Here is a 20,940-nt window from a genome sequence, read left to right as displayed (position 1 = left end):
CCCTCCCGTGAGCAACTGAATCCTCAGCCTATCTCCAGGCGTTGCGCGAAGCTGGGCGAGCGCGGGCTGTGCTTCTGGCCAAGGGCATTACGTGAGCCCCAAAGACAGGCCCATCGGGCGATGTCTGCGTCCCGGGGAAACGGCTCTGCCTGAGGCGCTGGCTACGGCTTTAGTCCGGGGCTCCCCCTCCTTCCGGGCTGGGCCGGAGAAGCGACTCTGCCCCGGGCCCTGCGAGGGGGGCTGCTCTGTCTGAGCCGCGGGGGCAGGAGAGATGCGGGAAGGCGCGAGGCTGGGGCGACCCCGCTAGGAGGCCGCTCCACAGGCACGACCAACTCCCCCAGCCGCCGCCGGGATAGAGACGACCCCGCCCCCTGGCTCACAGAGGGGAGGGGGGGACGTCGGCCCCACGTGACGGGGGACAGCCAATGCCGAGGCGGCGTCCCGGCTCGGCCGGGCGGAGCTAAGGCTGCTGCCGCCGCCGCCGCCGCTGGGAGCCTGAGAGGGGGAAGCGCCTGAGCGGGGCGGGGGAGTCGGAGCGAGGACCCCAGGAGGCTGCGCCGCTCCCGGCCCGGGCGCCCAACTGACCGGCCATGCCGAATAAAAACAAGAAGGAGAAGGCGAGTCAGCCCGGCTGGGGCGCGGAGGGCCCGGGGCCAGGCCCCTGCGGGAGAGGGGCCGTGGGGAGAGCCGCTGAGGGGCGGCGAGCGCCGGGAGAGCTGGGCAGGTCCTGGCCGCGGGGGAGACAGGCGGGCGCTCAGGCGGCGGGGCGGGCTGCCGAGGGACTCCGGGGTGCTCCCTGTGGGAGGCGGCGAGGAACGGGGAAACTCTCCCCGTGGGTGGGCGGTGGGCCTAGCCCAGCCGCTGCTGCCTCTTTTCGCCCAGTTCCTGGGGCCCGACTCACTCCTGTTGGGGTGGGGAGAGACTGGGGTTCGTGGCGGAGAGGCAGAGGGGATTTATTGGGGGCGTGAAAGGGTAATGGCTTGGGGCGGGAGTAACGGGAGGTGGCTTTTATCGAGGAGTGAGAGGCGAGCTATTAATTTTGGGTCAAGGTGGGTATCTCTGCTTTGTGTGGGAAGGGGTATTTTTAAAGCGGGGCAGGTCTCTGGGGGAGGGGAGGTTATTCTTAAGGTTGGCATCAGTGCATTTTCCTGAGTTTCTTTACTCTGTTGCTTTAATTTCCATATCCCATTGCTTGAAACTGCATTCATAGATCCATCTCCTCCCCAGTGTGATAAAACTGGTCCCGTTTTACAAACAGGGCAACTGAGGCAAAGATGTAGTGACTTGCTTTACATGGCAAAGCAGCCCAACCAGAGCTTTTACCTCAAAAGGGGAGTTGTTCTCTAGAGTCCATGAAGTCCATTGGAGACTTCGTTGTTGCTGTTGATTTTACATGGAAGCTGCTTACATACTGAGATCAGGACAAGTGGGAGTAGAGGGATATAATAGTCAATTAACTAATAGGCAAAAGCTTATTGGTTAATGCTATCAACTACATGCATTTAAATGCAGAGCCGCAATGAGGGACCTACCCCCACTGCGACTCTGCAGTTTAAATGTAATAAGAGTGGGGTGGGCAAGCAGACAGCCTGGCTCTTAATACATTTAAACTGAAAAGCCATAGTGGGAGTAGGTCCCATACCTGGCGAGAGCAGGGGCTGGGCTGGGCTGTCTGCCCACCTGGCTCTTACTACATTTAAACTGCAGAGCCACAGCAGAAGTAGCTCCCATACCCAGCCTGAGCTGGGAGCTTTAACCTCCCTTATCCGTTAATTGTGTAGTTGATAAAAATTCAATCGACTGCATGATTAGTGAATTACCCGCTTCTGTTTGGTGTTAAAGCCAGGAGTGGAACTGAGCTCTTGACTCCCATTCTGTGCCTGTTCCACTACATAGCTCTCTCTACATCTTTGATTTCAGGCAAACCCTTTAAGCAATTTCACATCAGTTTAGTATCATTTGCTTGTGGATTTATCTGTCTTATGATGTTGTTGTTTTTTGTGCCTTAAAATACAAATGCTGCATTGATCCAAAAAATTGTAGACCATTAATGTTTGTATTCCTTTTATTTCCTTTATCATGTAGTGAGAGAAATAGGAGGTGTTAAATGTAGATAAAGCGTTGGATTAAAAACAACTTAAAGTGAAGTCACAGCAGTGTTTTAAATTGAAAGTGTGGCCATGGCATAAATGCTGGGAGAGCTCTTTTTTAGCGCTCTGTTAACCACCTCTGTGAGAAGAGTAAGCTAACAGTGCAGGGAGCACAGCTCCAGGTGCTGTATCACACTGGTGCATTACAGTGCTCTAACTTGCTGTGCTCAGAGGGGTGTGTGTGTGTGTGGTTTTTTTTTTCCTCTCCCCCTCCCCACCTCTGAGACAGAAATTTATAGCACTGTAAAGTGCCAGTGTAGATTTGGTCTCAGTGTATCATTCATAGTGAGGAGAAACTCTTGGGTTACAGATAGGGATGTGAACAACTAGTTGCTTCTCCCCTCCCCCCATTGCTGCCTCTGTCAGAGTCCCCAGCTGACCCTGGGCTCCGTGCGGTGGTTCCACTTTGAAATGCTGCAGGGAACATGGGCCAGTGGGGGATGGCTAATCGCAATTTGCATCAAATATTCATCAATTATTCAATTTGCCAATTAATCAGAATTTTACATTCCTAGTAATAGACCCAGTTTTAACATTGGGTTTTTAGCTGCTGTTGCAGTTACATAGATGGAAACATCTGTATAGGCATGGTACAGTGCTGTATACCATGGCTTGGTCTAGAACAGGTTACCCTGGATTCAGAGCTACACTAAAGGCTAAAAATAAAGGGTAGATCAAGGCTGATTTACTGTGCCTTTGTGCATACCGTTTGCACTCTGCCTTAGTTTTCTTAAGCAATTTTCATGAATTAATCTTATGGGTATGTTGTGAGGAATAACTACTGTTTTTAAAGTATTTTGAAGGTGTGAGAATTTGTACAATTTCTAAGACTGAAATTGTAATTGTATAATTACATTTCTAGGCTTTAATCTTCTGTAATGCATATTTTCATGCAGATCTCTGGTCAATCAGTTACTTGACTGAAAAAGTATTTGATTCTGTTTGAAATTAAGCTTGATGCTGGAAAAACTTACAAATGTTTAATTTTCAGGAACCTGCAAAATTGGGCAAAAGTGGAAAAAGTGGTAAAGATGGACAAGATAACCAAGAACATGAGGTAATTATTGTCATAGCATCTGGTCTACTCAACTATTCTCACAAAGAACACTTTTCAAGAGTATAATCTTTCCCACATTGATATAACTTAGATGGTAGCTGTTTGGTTTTTTGGAAACCACTAGGACGACTTTGACAGAGAAAAGATGTTTTAAAAAGGTGCATACAACTTTTGAAAAGTGCTTGCAATGAAATGAAGCCAACTATGGTTGGTCCTTGATGTAGGGATGTAAGTGACTAGTCAACTATCTTGTAAGCATGTGCTTATCCGATAGTCGACTCAACTAGTCGCACCACCAAAGGATGTTAAGGACTTGTTGATTTCCCCCTCCCTCCTCATCTTCTATCAAATGAAAGCAGTAAAGGGGGGAGAGACGAGGTGGTACTTCTGCTGCGCATGTAGCCCAGGATCAATTAGGTCCCCAACCTTTAGAGGCTCCCGGGGGGCAGGGCCACTCACACGCCGGGCGCCCCGGGGGGCAGGCCTGCGCGTCTGGAGGTATGCCAGGGGACGGGGATGCCCTTGCACTGGGCGCCGGCATGTGACCCGGGGCTGGGTCCGTCTGAGCGCCATGGGGCTGGCGCCGCCACCCGAGCCATGCTCCTGGGGCCGGCACTGGCGCTGCTCGAGCGCTGTGCACCCGAGCGCCCGCATGTGCCCCGGGGCTGGGGCTGCCCGAGCGCCGCGCACCCGGCGCTGGTGCGTGTTGTGTACCTGGGGCTGGCACCTCCCGTGGGGCGGGACCGGCCCAGGTTGTTGGTGGGGGCCCACAAATGCCCCAGCGAGTGCCATGGCGCCCGCAGGCACTGCATTGGGGACCACTGAACTAGGGACTCCCCAGCTGATTCTCGGGTTCCAGTGCAGCATTTCTGCAGAATCTGGGATCAGCTGGGGAGTCTTCAGCTAACCCCAGGTTCTGGAGAAATGCCCTGCAAAACCCATGGTCAGCTGGGGAGTCTCCAGCTGATTCCGGGTTCTGAGAAAATGCTCTGTGCTGTGCTTCCACTTTGAAATGCCATGTTGAGCTGTGGTCAGCTGGGGACTCTTGTACATTTCAAAGTTGGCAAACTGTGTGCAGCCCAGAGTCAGCAGGACTTCCTGCTGGCCCCGGTTGCATGCGGAGTTCTGCATTCCTTCTTTGAAATGTACGAGAGCCCTATGGGGCTCTCGTACATTTCAAAGGAGGAATGTGGAAGTGCCTGTTGAGTAGTTGAGGGAAAGTCCATTGACTACTTGACTAGTAAAATAACTGTTACTTAACATCTTTAGCTCTGCCCCTTTGCTGCTTCTATCAGAGAGAGGAAGACAGGGAAGGAGCAGAAACCGGTGCTGTGGGAAGCTTGCTTAAAAACCAACTCTTCCCAGCACCGTCTCGGGAAAGTGGGGAGAGGGAGTAGTGGGGAACTGATGGCGCTTCTGTTTTCGAAATATAGCAAGAACATTTCAAAAGCAGGCGGGCCGCAGGGAGCAGGGGACTGAAGCAATCCCCTGCTGGCCCCGTGCTCCCTGTAGCGCTTCCACCTTTGAAATGTAGCAAGAGCTGACAGGGCTCCTACTATATTTCAAAAGTGGAGGTGCCCTTATCGACTAATTGAATGTTGCTTGCAAAGTTAAAGTCCCCCACAGATTTCCTTACTTGCCTACAGAAAAATTATTTTCTAATGTGGAAGTATAGGGAAGCACCCCTCCCCAATAGCACAGGCATGTCATTTTAGGCACCTAGAGGAGCCAGCAGAGAGAAATCACTACAGAGGAGGGACATGGGATTCCCCACCTATGACTTCTACTCTGTGCTGGGCTCTGCTAATAGTCCAAGTTGGGCTGCTGGTGATGGGACTTGTCTTTCCTTTCAAAGAACAGCTGAGACTAGGTTAAACCTGCCTCCTGATAGCTCCTTGACTGCGGGAAGCTCCACGCACACCTACGTGTTGTTTCCTGCTTTCCCGTCCATTGAACCTCAACCCTGCCTTCTGCATCTGGAACTTCCATGCACCCAGACCATACCCTGAAAAACTGCTTCACTGTTCTATGCTTTTCTATGTCCTTGTTTGTAAATATCTTAGTTCAAATATTTGTTTCTTTGCTGTATAAAAAGAATATTTTGCTGACCTCCCATTCCCACCTAAGAACTGCAACACAAAGCAATAGTATGTATTTTTATTTTTACCTTGAAAAATGACTGTTAGATTTCTGGTGAGCTTCACTGAGTCTTCACTTTTGTTATGAACAGAGAGGTACTAAAGATACATATTATCATGGTCAGTTCATTTATAGCTAACCGCTGTGTAACCTAATCATAATGTACTGGTTGATGAATTCATGTTGAATTGTGTTTTGAAGTTTGACAAGGGAAAATAATACTCAGCGTCTATGGCTTCCTCAATATGAGATCAAATCTGTAGCGGATGATGTAAGTCCTATTAATAGTTTGAATTTCCCTTGTAAATTGGTTTGACCCCATATCTTTAACTTAATATGAAGTCATTGAAGAATTGTTACCTTTTGACTGGGGTTGGACTTTATTTATATAAGCAAACATAAAACCTATATCTGTCAATTATTATCTTTGTTGATTTTAGCTTAGTTCACAGGTTCCTAATGTAGGGGTTGGGAGCCCTAAGAGGGTAATGAGGTTAATATGTGGGGAAGGTTATGAGCAGTGTTCCCTCTATGATTTTCCATCCATGAGCAGAGTGAGTTTTGTCTTGTGCACCAATATTGAGGTCAAGTGCACTTGTTCAGGTGTGTTCAGAAATAAATAAATGGTTCATCTAGTATGGTATCCTATCTCTGGCAGTGGCTAATTCCAAATGAGTAAGAAAAAGGTAAATTTTTTTCATCATACCTATGATTAAGGAAGGTCCCAATGTGCAAAGGGACCTCAGTATGATTGTGTGAGCATAGACATCTTTGCTAGCAGAATTGGAACTTAAGTATCCTGGCAACAGCCACTAGCCTGCCTGCCATGTGGCCCCAACCCCCGGAGGCAGCAACTCGCCCAACGTGCAGCCCCAGCCATGGTAGAACCATGCCACTCCCCTTCCAGGACCAGCAGGAAGGTGAGTACTGATGCGCAGCCCTATGAAGGAGGTGGCCGGGCTTAGAATTTTTTGTGTACGGCTGCGCAGGCATGCACCTTAGGGTGAACACTGGTCACGAGCTGTCAGCCTCCACCACAAATCCTACTTTGCATCTGGAATTTATTATGGTGTTTGATATTAAAAGGTGTTTAATTTATAAAGGAGGACACATTTAGAGGTTAGCTCTGTGAAAGGGGTCACCAGTACAAAAGTTTGAGAACCACTAGCTTAGTTATCCTTACTGTGGGGTTTCAAGACACTTCTAAGTGACAAATTTTGCTGAGAGTAAAGCTATTACACTGTTTCATTTTCTTATTTAGTACCTTTTACTATGGACAGACTGGATAAATATATGATTTGCTATTTAATTCGATCTGGGTTACTACTTTTACATTTAAAAAAAGTTCCCTGACGTGAATTTTTCAGAGCAAAAACATGCTGCCACTTTTATATGTGGCTCCTCGTGTTGCCTATTATGAAGGAGCAATATAGTCACAATTCATTAGTGTGGTTGTCTTTGTTTGTTTGTTTTGTTTGTTTGTTTGTTTGTTTGTGGTGGAAGAGGGAGAAAATAGGATGGGGAATGTACATTGACAAGAATGTGGACTGGACGAGAATGTGGCCTGCACATATGATGCACTTAGTATTTTCAGTCTCCAAGGTAAAGCTACAAGAAGAATCTTGGAAACCTGAACTCTTGGTTCTATCAATAAAGCTGTTTTAGTAGCTTGTGTTCTGAATTCTCCCCAAAAGTAGACATTCTGAAGGAGATTTTTCATGTAGGTAATCTAGAATTTAACATAAAAGGAGTGCTTGTTTGAAGTACAACCCTTATTTCAGTACCCATCTTTGGCTAATAGATGTTTCAGATAAAGAGATATTTACATCCTTCTCTAGACCACCAACAGATTTAGAAATGTACTGGCATATGTTGTTTTTTCAAGTGAATTTAATGCATGTGAGAAATGCCAGATTGCAGGGACTAGAAACTAGTCCTCTATTCAAAGAACAGGGACAACACAAGCAGCAATGTCCCACAAATATTTTATTTATAGGCATTTCTGTAGCACTTATCTGAACACATGATTTGGACTTTTTATAGCATTTTTTTTCATCTGTGGGTCTCAGTGATTTATGAGTAAGCATTATTCCCATCTTCCAGTTTGTAAAACTGATGTATGGAGGACAAGAGAAGCAATTTTCCTAAGGTTGTGCAAAAATTTTCTATCTGAAGATCAGAATCTAGGTCTTTAGTCTATTAACTTTATGCCTAATCCACTTTATGCCTAATCCACAACAACTGTGCCTCCTGAAATGTACTTCAACTTTGACATAGTGAGATGGTACTTGAGTATTCATGCTCATTCAATGCTTAGTCTTACTTTGATTACATGTTGAACTAACGTGCTTCACTTAGACCACCAAGATCATCTGATGGTTACTGTGCTCTTTCTGACAAGCAAAAATATAATCAGTGACACACAGATAAAGTTTTTTACTTTAGAAATGCCAGGAATAATCTAGACTCTCTGGCTTTGTTGGTCACCTATGGTTTGACCTTGACTTGCTGTCAGCTACTTGACAGGCACTAACGCATTCCTCCTTTGAAATGTGACTTGGGGTAGGAGACTGAGGTGCAGAAGTTTGGGTTGTAACCTAGGGATTATAATCTGGGGCAGGAGATTAGGGTGCCAGATCTTGGGGGCGGGGGGTCTGGGTGCAGAAGGGGGGCAGAGGGTTGGGAAAGGGGGGGGGCTGGGGTGCCAGAGGTAGGCTCTGGTTACGAAACTTACCAGCCAGCAGCCCATACTGCCTGCCGAGCTAAATGCTTGTAAATCGTAAAAAGTTTCTCAGCCAGCCTTACTGCCTGCCTTTTCTATGTCTACACAAGCTGCACAGCCATGCACTTGTGTGAATAACTGAGCTGAAGGAGTGGGGGCATGGTGTTTTGTGTGCTGCCTGTTGTTCAGACAAGCAGCTCTCATTGGCCAGTTTCTGGCCAGAAGCAGACAAATGGGATTAGCTGGGAGTGGGAGTTACACCTGAAGTCTCCTCCCCTTCTTCGGGCTCTCAGTTTTTAAAGAGAAATGGCCCTGCAGCAGCTTTTCTGAGTGATGTGAGGGGCTGTAGGGCAAGCAGGGGAGCCTGCCTGGGGCTCTCTGCTGCGTCCACGGGCTGGATCCAGTGGCTTGGAGGTTCGGATGTGGCCCACAGGCCATATTTTGCCCAGGTCTGCTGTACGCTTTGCTTGCAATGCTATCTTTGGCTGATGGCTTTGTTTTAAAAAGGCCGTTCTGAGATTTATCTAGCTGTTAAATGGTAAGTGTGGTATGTTAGTTGGGATTTTTTTCTCACCTTGAACATCAGAGAAGAATGACTATTTTGTGTCAGGCCAATGGTCTATTTAGCTCAGTATCCTGTAGTACCTTAGAGTGCGTCAGTGCAGCAGTGTTATTTCAGAATAATTGACATCATTCTGAAATAACATAGTGCGTGTCTATACTACAAGTACCAAGGGATGGTACTTGGTCCTGCCAAGAGGGCAGGGGACTGGACGCAATGACCTCTCAAGGTCCATTCCAGTTCTATGAGATAGGTATATCTCCATTAAAAAACATACATTCAAAATAATGTTGTGCTGGAAGACTTCTTACTCTCACTCATGGTAACCCTCCTTTCACGAGGAGTAAGGGAAGTGTTCTTTCTTCAACTTCCTGCTGTGTAGACAGCGCCAGCAGTCGAATTAAGCTATTTTGAGTTAAGCTACATAATTGACGTAGCTGAAGTTGCATAGCTTAATTAAACTTTAGCTCTGCTGTGTACATACATCCTTTAGAGACTAAAAATATATCTATCTTATCTAATCTATCTAGGATCACGAGCTTTTGTGGGCACTATTGAAGTGTGTTAGATACTGGCCAGCAATCTCTGACACTCGGTCTTGCATTGCCGCTATCTCGTTGATCACTTCTCAGTATATTTGCTATCACATAGAGTAAATTCAAATGCTGAAGTTGTAGGCCATGAAATTTACAGTTGCGGAAAGTTTTACTTTTCAAACTTTCAGGTTCCTGGATGGAGAAGAATAGTAGCACGTTTCTCTCAAGAATATTAGTCCAATTACAAAATTGTGCTTTATTCTCTTGAGGACCAATAAAATAAGACTTCTCCAACATACTAAAAGAACCAAGAAAAAGTTCCCTTCTCTCCCTCCCACCCCCCCACATATACACACAAAGTGATGAGAAAATACTAATGTTTTTATAGTTTCTGCCTTTTTTGTTTTTTGGCTATGAGCATTCAGTGGTCTTTTTTTTTTTTTTTAGTGAAAGCTTTAATTGCTATCCCAAAAATGTGGCATGTTTTGTAAATGCTGAAATCTTCATTAAGATTACTGACACAAACGTGTAATCAGACGTCTGTCTTTATTTGTGAGTGAATTTCTTAAAAGTGTATGTTTTTTTTTTCTAGTAGTGGAAATTAGTTTCTTACGTGAACTTTGTGGAAGGTCGTCTTTATTTTTAAGAAGACTTAGCAATGTGGACTGCACTGATAAATCATTAATTTTTTTCAGTGGATTTTTTTCATGAGCATACATATGGCAACTTCAGAGTTTTATGAAACATTTTTCTTTATATATAGAAAATGTCTTTAATTTTGAAAATACCTTTAATTCTGTTGCCTTTCAGTGATTTGTGGTTTTTTTTACCTTAATTGATATAATAGTAATAAGTAAGTCAAGAAATTTACAAGGGTAGGAACTGCTTTTGACTAGGTATATTAGAATAGTGTGTAATTGAATAGTCGCGTAACTGTATCAGATTTTAGCAGTGACGTGGCTATTCCATAGTCCCCAGGGGCAGGGGCATCAGCCATTGGCCCTGCTCCTGGGGAGCCCCCTGCCACCCTTTGCTGATACCTCTGATACAAAGGCAACAGCGTGGAGTGGCAGAGGGTCCCACAGGAGTGGGGCTAGCTGCTGCCCCCACCCTTGGAGTATTTTAGTAACCATGTAACCATTAAAATTTGTGCAGCTACATGATTACTAAAATAAACTTTAAAATCCCTACATGGGAGATTTTTGCCTTAGTGATATTGATAGTCGGCTCCTTTAGTGCCGTGCTAATATGCTGGTATATTAGGCGCTGCTGGCCCTGTGCCCTCTCTGTTCCTTCTTGGTGGTCAGTTGGCGTTCCTTTCCTTGCTTGTCAAGGACTTCAGGTGTTTTCCTTATCTTGAATTTGTGCCCTTAGGTTTGTACTTAGTTGTCCTTAGCATTAAATACCTGTTAATTGTAGTAGTCAGTGTTAGTTTGCTCCTGGTGGAGCATGCCCTGATCTCCAGTCGTTAAGCCTTGTGATTCCTGTTTAACAGCTCTATGCCTGGTAGCTACATCTAGTGCTTGAGAGAAGCACACATTAAAGAGGGGGCAGACGTATAAGAACTTTCTCTCCCTCTGCTTAAAGAGGCTGAGAGAAATCAGGCTCAAGCTCTCCTTTTGGAATTTTTCTACTTGGCATATTGAGCCAGTCCACCATGAATTGCTTAGCACCTCAGCGTCTACGCAAAGTTTGTTGCCACTACCTAAGAAGTGGGCAAAGAAATATTGCTCCCCAGCCTCAACAAGAAAAGGCCAGTTGACAATGAGCAAAGAGCCTGCCCAAAATTGCCTGACCCCACTGGAGCCCCACAATCAACCATTTCTAGCTAGGGATACAGCCTCCTGTGAGCAGGACTGGCCAGATCTTTCTGCTGACAGCACTGTTGGAGCAAGGCTTAATGTTCACTGAAAACTGTGGCACTGCAAACCGTGGCGCCATGGAAGCACGGGGCTCTGCCCACACTGACAGTGCAACCAGTGTTGCAGCCTTCTACTAAGGCTCCACAAGAGGGCAAGCCAGTCAATAAGGCTACCACTGATCCCTTGAGACAATGGCACAGACTATCCACCTCTGAACTGATGGATGCTGATACCATTGGATAGATTGACTGGGATTTACCATTGGTCTCTGGCTCTGTGGTCATGGTTACTATCCTCTGGATGTGGTTCACCAATGGGAACGTACTGGTCCCCTTATTATTAATGTTGATTGCAATCCCAGACATCTTTGCCTTGGCACTGTTCCTGGTCACCAGCACGTTGGCACTATTTTCTTCCTGCCTCCAATCTTCTTGCTGCCACACTATCAGTACCTGCCCCCTCATGTGGGGCACTTGTCTCTAGTGTCTGTGGTCTTGAGGCAAGCTCAGGCCTCGATAGTCCCTCCAGTCCCTGGAAGGTGGCACCTCTGAAACAAAGGGATGCTTTGGCCTGTTGCTTTGACTTCAGTGATGAGACTGGGCATCTGAGCCAATGGTGGCATCAGGGCAGTGGCCTTCTCAATGATCATGTTTGAACACTTGAAGTTCCAGTCATTGTGGTGTTACCCTTAGCTCACTAGTCAGCCGCCACTGTGGAACAGCACTATTGGCACCAGGCTCGGTATGGGAGCACTGTTGATGTTCAGTACTTAGGAGGTGGCACCTACGCCCAACTCATTCTCCTCCATGGAGAAGCAGCAGCAAGCACCATCAGTTCAGTCTTCCTCCTCATCCCCCATAAGTATGATGACCATGTTTTCTGAACCAAAATTAGGGACACATTAGCCACACCCCATGACCTCTGTTAACCACACTCCTGACCCCACTAACTACGCTCCTGACCCCCATTCGCCCCGTCTCTGCAGGTAACACTCTCGTGATCAAGATGGACACATGACCAGAGTTAAAAGGTGTCATGTGACAGCCCCCCCAAGAACTTTTCCCACCGTCCTCATACCAATAGGGATGCGTTTGGCCCCAACCCAACCCCCCTCATGCAACTATCCTGCAATTGCATTAACCCAATTTGTGTCTCATTACCTCGGGTGGGGGAAGTGTTCTCTCTAAGAGTTTCCTCCCATGCACGGAATGAATTCTGTGTTGTGCACCAGTACTGAGTTCAAGTGGCTTGTTTGGATGAGCCACTGTGGCACCCAAATTATTAATAAATACCTTATAAACCTCTACCTTTTCCCTTTGCTACCCTGTTTCCTCCATCAGCTCCCCTGGTGCCTACTGCCCCCCCACTCCTCATCCTCCTCCTGACTCCTGCCCTTCTCACTGCCCTCAGCTCTCATGGGACCTGCCCCCCCCCCCCGCACCAGCCCTTCTCTCCCCCCTGTGCCCACTCCTCCTCTAGCTCCCCTCTGATCATGTGAGCGACCCTTCCTCATCCCTTCTCCTAACATCTCCCTTTACACACCTGCCATGCCTCTCTCCTTTGTTTCTAGTCTCCCCCCATACCCTTGCAGGTGTCTGCCTTTCTGCTTCACCCCCAGAATCCCCTGGCACCTGCACCTACCTTTACCCCAGCACTCTCCTGGTGCCTCCTCTTTCCCTCACTGCCCCTGCCCCCTTTGCCCTCTTTTTTCCTGATACCCATCCCCGCACCATCCTCTGCCCTAGTGCCCCCATGCACCTCTATGCCCTCACACATGACTTGCTCCATTCCCACCTCTCTTATGCCCACCCCTTCTTTCTACCATTCTCCCAGCACCACCTCTTGCCCCCAATGTCCCTCCCCTCCCCTCTTCTCTCCTCTCTCAGCATCACCCTGTCCCCTCCACCCTCACACCCCCACTGACACCTCTCCTCCCTCCTCCTGCCCTTTTCCTCATTGTCTGCACTTGGTCCCCTGGCATTTGTCTCTCCTCCACCCTGTCCGTTGGTGCCTTCCCCTTTCTTCTCCTGCCCTGCCCCCCTCCCCTCAGCACAAGCACTTTCCTCTCACAGCCCCCTTCCCCCTAGCTTTTCCCCTGTCCCTCTCCCACCCCCACCTTTTGCCTTCCAGTTTACAGGGCTGGAGTCTGTGATCAGGCCCCAGAAGTCCCCGCTGTCCCATCCCCAGCCCCAGCCCCAGACACTTCTAGGACAGGGCTGCTTGCCGGGCCTGGAGCTGGGCTGCCCGCAGTGCTAATTTTACTGCAGTCCCTGCACCAGCTTTGGTTCACATTAGCAGGAGCACAGGGGGAAGCCCCCATTCCTCCAGACCCAGCTTGTGGAGCACGGCTGTACGAGCGGGTCTGTGCACTGCTGCTCCTCCAGAGGAGTGTGAAGGGGCGAGGTGAGAGGGCCGTGCACGGAGCACACTGGCAGAGCCCAAACGTACCCCACTCTGCAGCGCTCTGTGTGGTCTGTGCCGGGACTCTGCTGGCAGCTCGGAGGAGCAGCTCATCGGCTCCAACTAGCGCCCCTCCGCCTCAGTCAGCAGCAGCGGCTGCCTGTGGATAGAGGAGGCTGGGCTGGAAGCTGCACGTGGCAGAGGCAGTCCCACAGCAGCAGGGAAGAGACGGGAGGGCATGCCAGACAGCTGCAGGGGAGCTTGGCGTTCCGGACACTGTGTGCCACTGACAGCGGGCCTGGGTACCCATGCGAAGCAGCAAGGGAGCTGCTTATGTGCAAGGTGGAGGCGGGACATTGCTTCTGTGCTGTGTTAGCGCTGGGTGTCTACGAGGGTGTCCCAGAGAGGGGTGGAAATGATGGTGCTATTTGTAGTCGGATCCCACTGGGTTTTCTGGGACATTTGCTGCCTTTATCGGGACACAACCCTTAAGCCCAGGACTGTCCTGGGAAAAAAGGGATGTATGGTCATAAGCCCTCCAGTGCCAACACTCCTGAACACTTCAGTGAACACTAAGCCTTGCTCCGACAGTTGTCTAACAACCTGGGCCTGCAAGTGGAGGAGATGGCAGAGTAAAAGAATGCTCTGTTCAGCATCCTGCCAGCCTCTGCCCCTACATGTATTGTATTACCCATGCACATAGGGGTCCTAAATATTGCCAAGGTCATCTGGCAGACATTTTTCTCCATCCCTGCTATCTCAAAGTGGGGCAAGAAAAATTACTTTGTGCTTACCAGAAGCTTGGAATATCTCCCTACCATCCCTCCCCTCAGCTCATTGGGGGTCTCCACTGCCAATAAAAAGGAGACAGTTCCATCCTACAAAATCAGGAGGCCAAGAGATGCTACTTGTACAGAAGGGAAACTTATTCCACTGCAAGTCTACAATTTCAGTTAGAGGCCCTCCTCAGCCATTTTAACTCTGATTTATGGGACACTCTCCATCAAGGATCCCCTGTGACAACACTGGCCCAGGAGTTGGTCAGTGGTGCAGGAAGGCCCCTTGGCAGCCCACTGTGCCCATTAGATGTTATGGGATGTGGCAGGGTTGGCAATTAGGATGGTGGTATCTGGGATGGTTGTGAGGCACAACTCCTTGCTTCAGATTGCCGGTCTCTCTTTGGAGATGCAGATGTTTATTCAAGACCTTCTTTTTAATGGGAATGATCTGTTCTCGGAGCAAACTGATATGAGATTGCATGGGATGAAGGCCACCAAGGCCATCAACCATTCTCTGGATATCCCACATACTACAATCAGTGTATAAGCTGTTCTGGCTGCCCTTGCCATTGAGGCTGTGGCGGTCTCAGTTCAGACCAGGTTGCGGGGGGGGGGGGGGGGGGGAGCCTCCTTCAGTCACTGCTACCCTTCTACCTCCTGCTTGCCTGCATAGGCTGGCCATGCCAAGAATTCTGAAGGGCAGGAATGCTTGTTTTGATGACACCTTTGAACGTTGCCTAACCAGTTCTTTGGATTAAGTGCCTTTTTCCCTGATGCTTGGTCTGGTTGCAGGTTACATCAGGCTGATGGGACTTAGACATAACACTTCCCTGTCCCTTTTCAGGGACCCTTCTCACAAGCAACTCCTTGTTAAGGAGGTCGAGCACCTCCTGTGTCTGGTGGCTGTGGAGGAGATTGCCAGTGCTTCATAATCCCAAAAGATAGCCTTTGACCCATCCTGGGCATGTTCCATGTCAACAAATCTCTCATGAAGTTGAAGTTTCGCATGGTTTGCCTGGCCTCCATTATACCATCCCTGGATCTCTCACAACTTAAGGTTCTTAGTTCTAAATTTCTATATTCGTAAGCCACTGGCACTGCCTCCATTTTGTAGTGGAAAGATGCCATTTCTAGTTTACAACACGACTCTTTGACTCTAAAGCCGTTCACAAAGTGCGTGGCACCGGTGGCTGCTTACCTCAGACATTGCAGGGAGGGGTCCAGCCAGCTGTTTCCATATTTCAATGACTAGCTCATGAAGAGTGAGTCTCTGAATAAGGTGCAGAAGAGCCTCAACTTGGTGCGATGTACTGGCCACGCGTGGGCCTTTTGATAAATACAGAAAAGTCCACATTAAGGCCCATCTAACACAGAGTCATTAGGGGACATTCTTGACTCCACGCAGGCCAAAACTTGCCTTTCAGAAGCATGGCTTTAGGCTACGACAGACCAAATCTACCATTTGGGAAGGCATCTGCTCACTGCAGCCCACACCTGTCTATCTCTACATAACCTTGTCCGTGTTTGAGATCAGTCATGTGTGACTTCATCTTTGGCCACTGCAGGAATGGCTGGCCTTGGTCTATATGCCCAACAGACACTACCTGGACCTAGTGTTCATGGTACTGAGACGCATCCTTTTGTGCCTGCGTTGATGACTGGAACCCAAATTGGTGCTCTAATGGGTTCACTTTATGGTCCCATCCCCATCGCTGACCTTGGATTCTGATGCCTCGAATCTGGTAAGGGAACCCACTCGGGCAAGCTCAGTACTCAGTGCTGCTGGGAATGGGGCGACCTAGCCCTTCATGTTAATGTCAGGGAACTCAGAACAATTCACCTGGCCTGCCAGGCGTTCTTGTCCCACCTGAGAGGAAAGGTTTTGACAACCAGTACTGCCTTGATGTACTACATCAACAGCCAGGGAAGGTCAGATCCTCAGCCTTTTGTCAAGAGGTGCTCAGCCTGTGGGACTTGTGTGTGGTGCACACAGTTCATCTGATTGAGACCCATATCCCTTACTCCAGGAATGTCTGGGCAGATCACCTCAGCAGGACCTTCTCATTTTGTCACCTCCTTCAGAAGAAGGTAGAGAGTATTTTCTGAAGGTGGGGAACTACTTAGGTAGATAGAACAGGAAGTCCACCCAGGCTTCTCCATCCAGGGTATGGAGAGAGATTCCTTTTGAGACACCTTATGGATGGAGGCACACTCGTGTTTTCCTTTTTGCTGGTGTCATTGATAAATGTGGTCCCAGTGAAGGTCAAGTGGGAGTGTGCAAGAGTCATCCTCTTAGTACTGTCATCCTCTTAGTACTGGTTCATCATGCCATTGCAGTTATCAGCAAGCAGCTGCTCCCCTTCCGCTGCCTCTTACTGGATCTGTCACAGAACCACAGCAGCTTGCTCCATCTGAACCTGGAAGCACTGCACCTGACAGCTTGGCTGTTGAAAAGTTGTGTGGACAGAAGAGCATGCTCAGCCTTCATTCATCAAGTTTGACAGTAGGAAACCCAAGGCAATGTACCTAGCAAAGTGGAAAAGGTTCAAATACTGGGCCTTAGAGCCACATCTTCGGGCCAAGCGAGCCTTGATGGAGGATATCCTGGATTACTTGTTGCATCTGAAACTTCAAGGGTTGCCCTTTTTACTCTATCAAGGTCCTCCTGACTGTTATCTTGGCACTACATCCCCTGATCCAGGGCAGGCCCCTTTTCCAATTCCATGACCAGCGATCCCTCTAAAATGTTCCACCCTGAATGGAATAAATTATGTGCACCAATTTGTGACACATCACCTTCATATTGGTGCACACAACAAAATTCATGTGGTGGGGGGGAAAGAGGTTCTGAGTGTGGAAGGGGACTCAGGTTTGGGGCAGGGTGGAGGTTCAGGGGTGTGAGGGCTGGGGAATTGCAGGCTCTGGGGTGGGGTGGGGATAAGGGGTTCAGTGCACAGGCTGCCTGGGGAGGAGAGAACTCATCACAGCATCTTTCCATGGTTGCTGCAGCTCCAGTGGACAGCTGGTCGGAGTGCCTATCCTCCAGCTGGGGCATGTCCAGGTTAGGCTGCATGGGGGCCATGGAAGGTGCACCTGGTACGGGCACCTCCTCCCTCAGCCTGATCGTGGAGCTGCTGCAGACTGGGGAGGAGGGGTGCCTCCCTGCTAGCCCAGCCAAAGCTGTCACAGCAGCACCATGCTGCAGGCAGAAGTGGTGCTCTGTGCGCTTGCCCTGAGCCCTGCGTGGGGCTTATTGGATATCTGTGCAGCTTAGAGGGAACTGAGCTCATGATTGTGTGTTTTCTGAAAGGGCTGGAGCACTCCTACATGTGCAGGTAGGAGTCAGTCCCCCGCAGGATCCTGGGTCCTCCCTTCAAACCTTTGGCTGCCTGTTCCCTACTCCTGTCCTAGAACATTTCTGGTTGCTGTAATGCAGATCTGCTTCATGGCACAACTTACTCTAGCCTGAGGGGGGTCCAGTGGCTGTCCAGTGTTGCTTCCTGCAGTGCCCAGTCATGCACTACTTCTTGCCCCTCATTCTACGCATGCTGGTGAGGTAACCAGAGCAGGCAGCCATGCTGGGCAGTTAGGCAGCAGCAAAGCAAGCCTCAGAGCTCCTTTACTGCATGGGTGGCCACAATGGAGAGCCATGCTGGGTAGCAGCAGGGCAAGGCCCATTGCTGCTTCCTACAGCATCTAACCCCAGCCAGACAGGGGGGCAGGTAAGGAGGCGCAGGGGGATAGTTGCATGGCTCAGATGGGGAGGAATGGGCAGCCGGGCAACAGTGAGGCACCTCCGAGTCCCTTCCCTGCACAGGGAACCCAGTGGGCAAGGCACTGAGCCCATTCCCTACATTAGGTGCCGGGAACAGGGAGAAATGGGACACTGGTGGTAGCGGTGCAAACCCCAGAGCCTTTCCCTGTAAAGGACACCCGGAGCAGAGAAGAATAGATGACACCGGGGCAAGCCCCAAGCCGCTTTGTGCAGCCTTCAGCGCCAGCTGCATGCTGCTAGTATCCCCTACTCCTACAGACAGGAGAGGAGGTGCGTGGGGAGACTGGGGTGGCCAGGTCCCCTCTGCACCTCTCCCTTTGAAATGTACAAGAGCTGCAGGCAGGTCTTGTACATTTCAAAGGAAGAGAGGCAGTAGTCTGTCCACTTTGTATGTTTCAAAGGCAGCGGGATAGTGAGCGCCTCCCCCCCTTTGATTAAATAACTGATTGAATAGTTGATGGAATTTCCATCGATTACTCAATTGAAATTTAACATCCCCAGTGTGTGTGTGTGTGTGTGTGTGTGTGTGTGTTTTTTAAAAATCTTTTTGTTATAGCATATCGTAAAAATGCTGGCTTTCCTTATTGCAGATGTGTTGATGGTGCAGGCGGATGCTTGAAGATTGTTCCAATACTTTTCAAATTAAAAATGTCTTGTGCAAGTGGAAAAAAAGAAAAGTGACACAATGTCACGTGTCTAATGAAAAAGGAAAAATACCTTTTTTGTGGAGGTGAAATTCAGGCCCATTTGCTTCATTTGTGGAGAAGTAACTTTTGTCTTGGAAAAAAATCAAACCTAGGAAGATAAATGCAAAGGTTATCAAATATGAAGAATATCATAAACAGCTACGTGCAGATATAATTAAAGCATCTAAAAATGATTTGAATATGCAGCAAACAATCTTCACAGAAACACAAGGAGATAACTTGTTTCATAACACAGTCCATGTGGTGAGTGAAATTATTGCAGAAAGAATTTGGTTTCATTTAAGAAGGAGAGTTTGTGTGTGTTTAAAAAAAAAAGTGCATTACAGCTGCAAATTTACTGGCACCAGAGAGACTTAAATTATTAGGAGTGTGAGCTTATCTTTCAGGACAGCATCAGCTAGAAGTCAGGATATGGCTCAGGATATTAAAATGTCTCTGAAAGATTCTGCAGCTGATTTGGCATTCTATTCTCTGGCTATTGATGAGACGAGACATTAACAGGTACAACCCAGCTGGCTCTTTTCCTGTGTGGAATCACACCAGGTTTTGAGATTTGAGAGCACTTATTTTCTTTAGTATCCAGGCATGACCTCACACAGGTGAAGACATTTTTGAGAAGATTATATCAGCAGCGCACAGGCTTCAGTTATCATTTGAAAAATTGAGCAGTCTTCTTATTGATGGTGCTCCATCTATGGTTGAACTTGGAAGGGATTAGTTGCCTTAAGAAAGAAAGGGATCGCCTTGGTCTTGATCCAAGTAAGTTGTCTGTTACTGCATCATTCATAAAGAGAATCTGTGTGTGCAGTCCACATAACTGAACAATGTAATGTCGATAGCAGTATCCAGCATTAACTTCATCAAGAGTGAAGGATTAAACAGCTGCCAGTTTAAAGAGCTGTTGAAAGACCTTGAAGTTGAGTGTCATGCGTTAGTTTGTGAAGTGTGATGGCTGAGACAAAGGAGTATGCTTATGAAGTTCTATGAATTGAGGAATAAAGTGAAATTTTTCATGGAGGTAAAGGGAAAACCTGTGGCTGAGCTGAGCACCCCCAAATGGCCTTGTGACCTTGCATTCAATATTGATGTTGTTCAGTGCTTGTCTGATCTTGATGTCAAATTGCAAGGGCATAACCAGCTTCTTTCTTCCCTTCTTTCAGAAGTCAGATAATTTGAATCTAAATTTACCAATCCTTCAGGGACAAAAAAGCTTGTATCAACAGTAGAGTATGCCAGGGTATGCACAAATTTACTTCAGAAATTTTGTGATCGATTTCAAGATCTAAGATCAAAGCAATTGGAATTAAATGTTTTTTTCCACATCATTCAATGTAGAAGTACTTGTACTGGAAGCCTTTTAACACAAACTTATCAAAATGTAAAGCAACATTGAACTAACTTATGGCTAAATACAACAACCTACCTATGTTAGAATTCTAAAGACTCTTATGTAGGTGCTGATAAATTTCCAAACTCGAGGAAATGCTCTGAAAATTACATTACTTGGCACTTCGTACTGCTGTGATCAGTTTTCTGAGACTCTCTTGCAAAGAACCGCCTGTGCACCAGATTATAAGATGCGAACCTGGAAAGCCAGTTGTAAGTATCAATATCTTGAATTCCAACAGGCATAATGAGGCTCACCAAAGAAAAGCAACCTCAGTCATTTGACTGTAGGGTGCTGTAGACGCACCCTTAACTCAAAATAAGATATGCATTTTGCGCAGTGCAAACTGCATATCTTATCTCTAATCTTTCATATTTTAAATTTGGTGTGCCTACACAGCGCCAAGCTTCAAAATTACATTCTATTTCGAGTCATCCCTTATCCCTCGTGCAACAAGGTTTACCAGGATGGCGGAATAGCACACTCATTATTTCAAAAAATATTTTGAAATAATAGGTGGCTTGTGTTGACATAGGGTAGCTGTTCCAAAATATCTGGGCAATGTAGATGTACCCAAAAATACTACACTTTTTTAAAAAGCATTAAATTAAAAGGGTGGAGTTGGGTTTTTTTGGGGGGGTTGTTGTTTGTTTTTTGCTTCTCTCTTGTGTCTAGACCCAGTGATTCAATCCATGATTTTTCTGTGGCATCGTTGTTCCTCATCTCTGCTAGAACATCATTCCATAAGGTATTGAAGATCAGGGCACTAATTTCAGAAATGCTCTCTATGGTTGCCTTCAAGGAAAAAATTTGGTTGCTACCCAAAATTTTGTCTTAGTGTCATACTGGTGAATATCCTGAGCA

General features: G+C 47.6%; 1 protein-coding gene across 2 annotated transcripts in view; it reads left to right on the top strand.

Annotated features, from left to right (window-relative positions):
- The first annotated feature begins 445 nt into the window (after positions 1-445).
- The window catches only part of PPP2R5C (protein phosphatase 2 regulatory subunit B'gamma), a 178,403-nt gene continuing 157,908 nt past the window's right edge, over positions 446-20,940 (top strand). The window contains exons 1-2 of one of the 2 annotated variants that reach the window (XM_075926558.2): positions 446-617; positions 3,142-3,207. In XM_075926558.2, coding sequence (XP_075782673.1) covers positions 591-617; positions 3,142-3,207 — 93 coding nt within the window. In that variant the 5' untranslated portion in view covers positions 446-590. The remainder of the gene's footprint in view (positions 618-3,141; positions 3,208-20,940) is intronic. The other variant, XM_014571983.4, reaches the window with a different exon arrangement.

Source organism: Pelodiscus sinensis, chromosome 5, assembly GCF_052426305.1.
Source record: "Pelodiscus sinensis isolate ZL-2025 chromosome 5, ASM5242630v1, whole genome shotgun sequence".
Taxonomy (NCBI): Eukaryota; Metazoa; Chordata; order Testudines; family Trionychidae; genus Pelodiscus; species Pelodiscus sinensis.
This window is presented reverse-complemented; position numbering and strand designations above follow the sequence as displayed.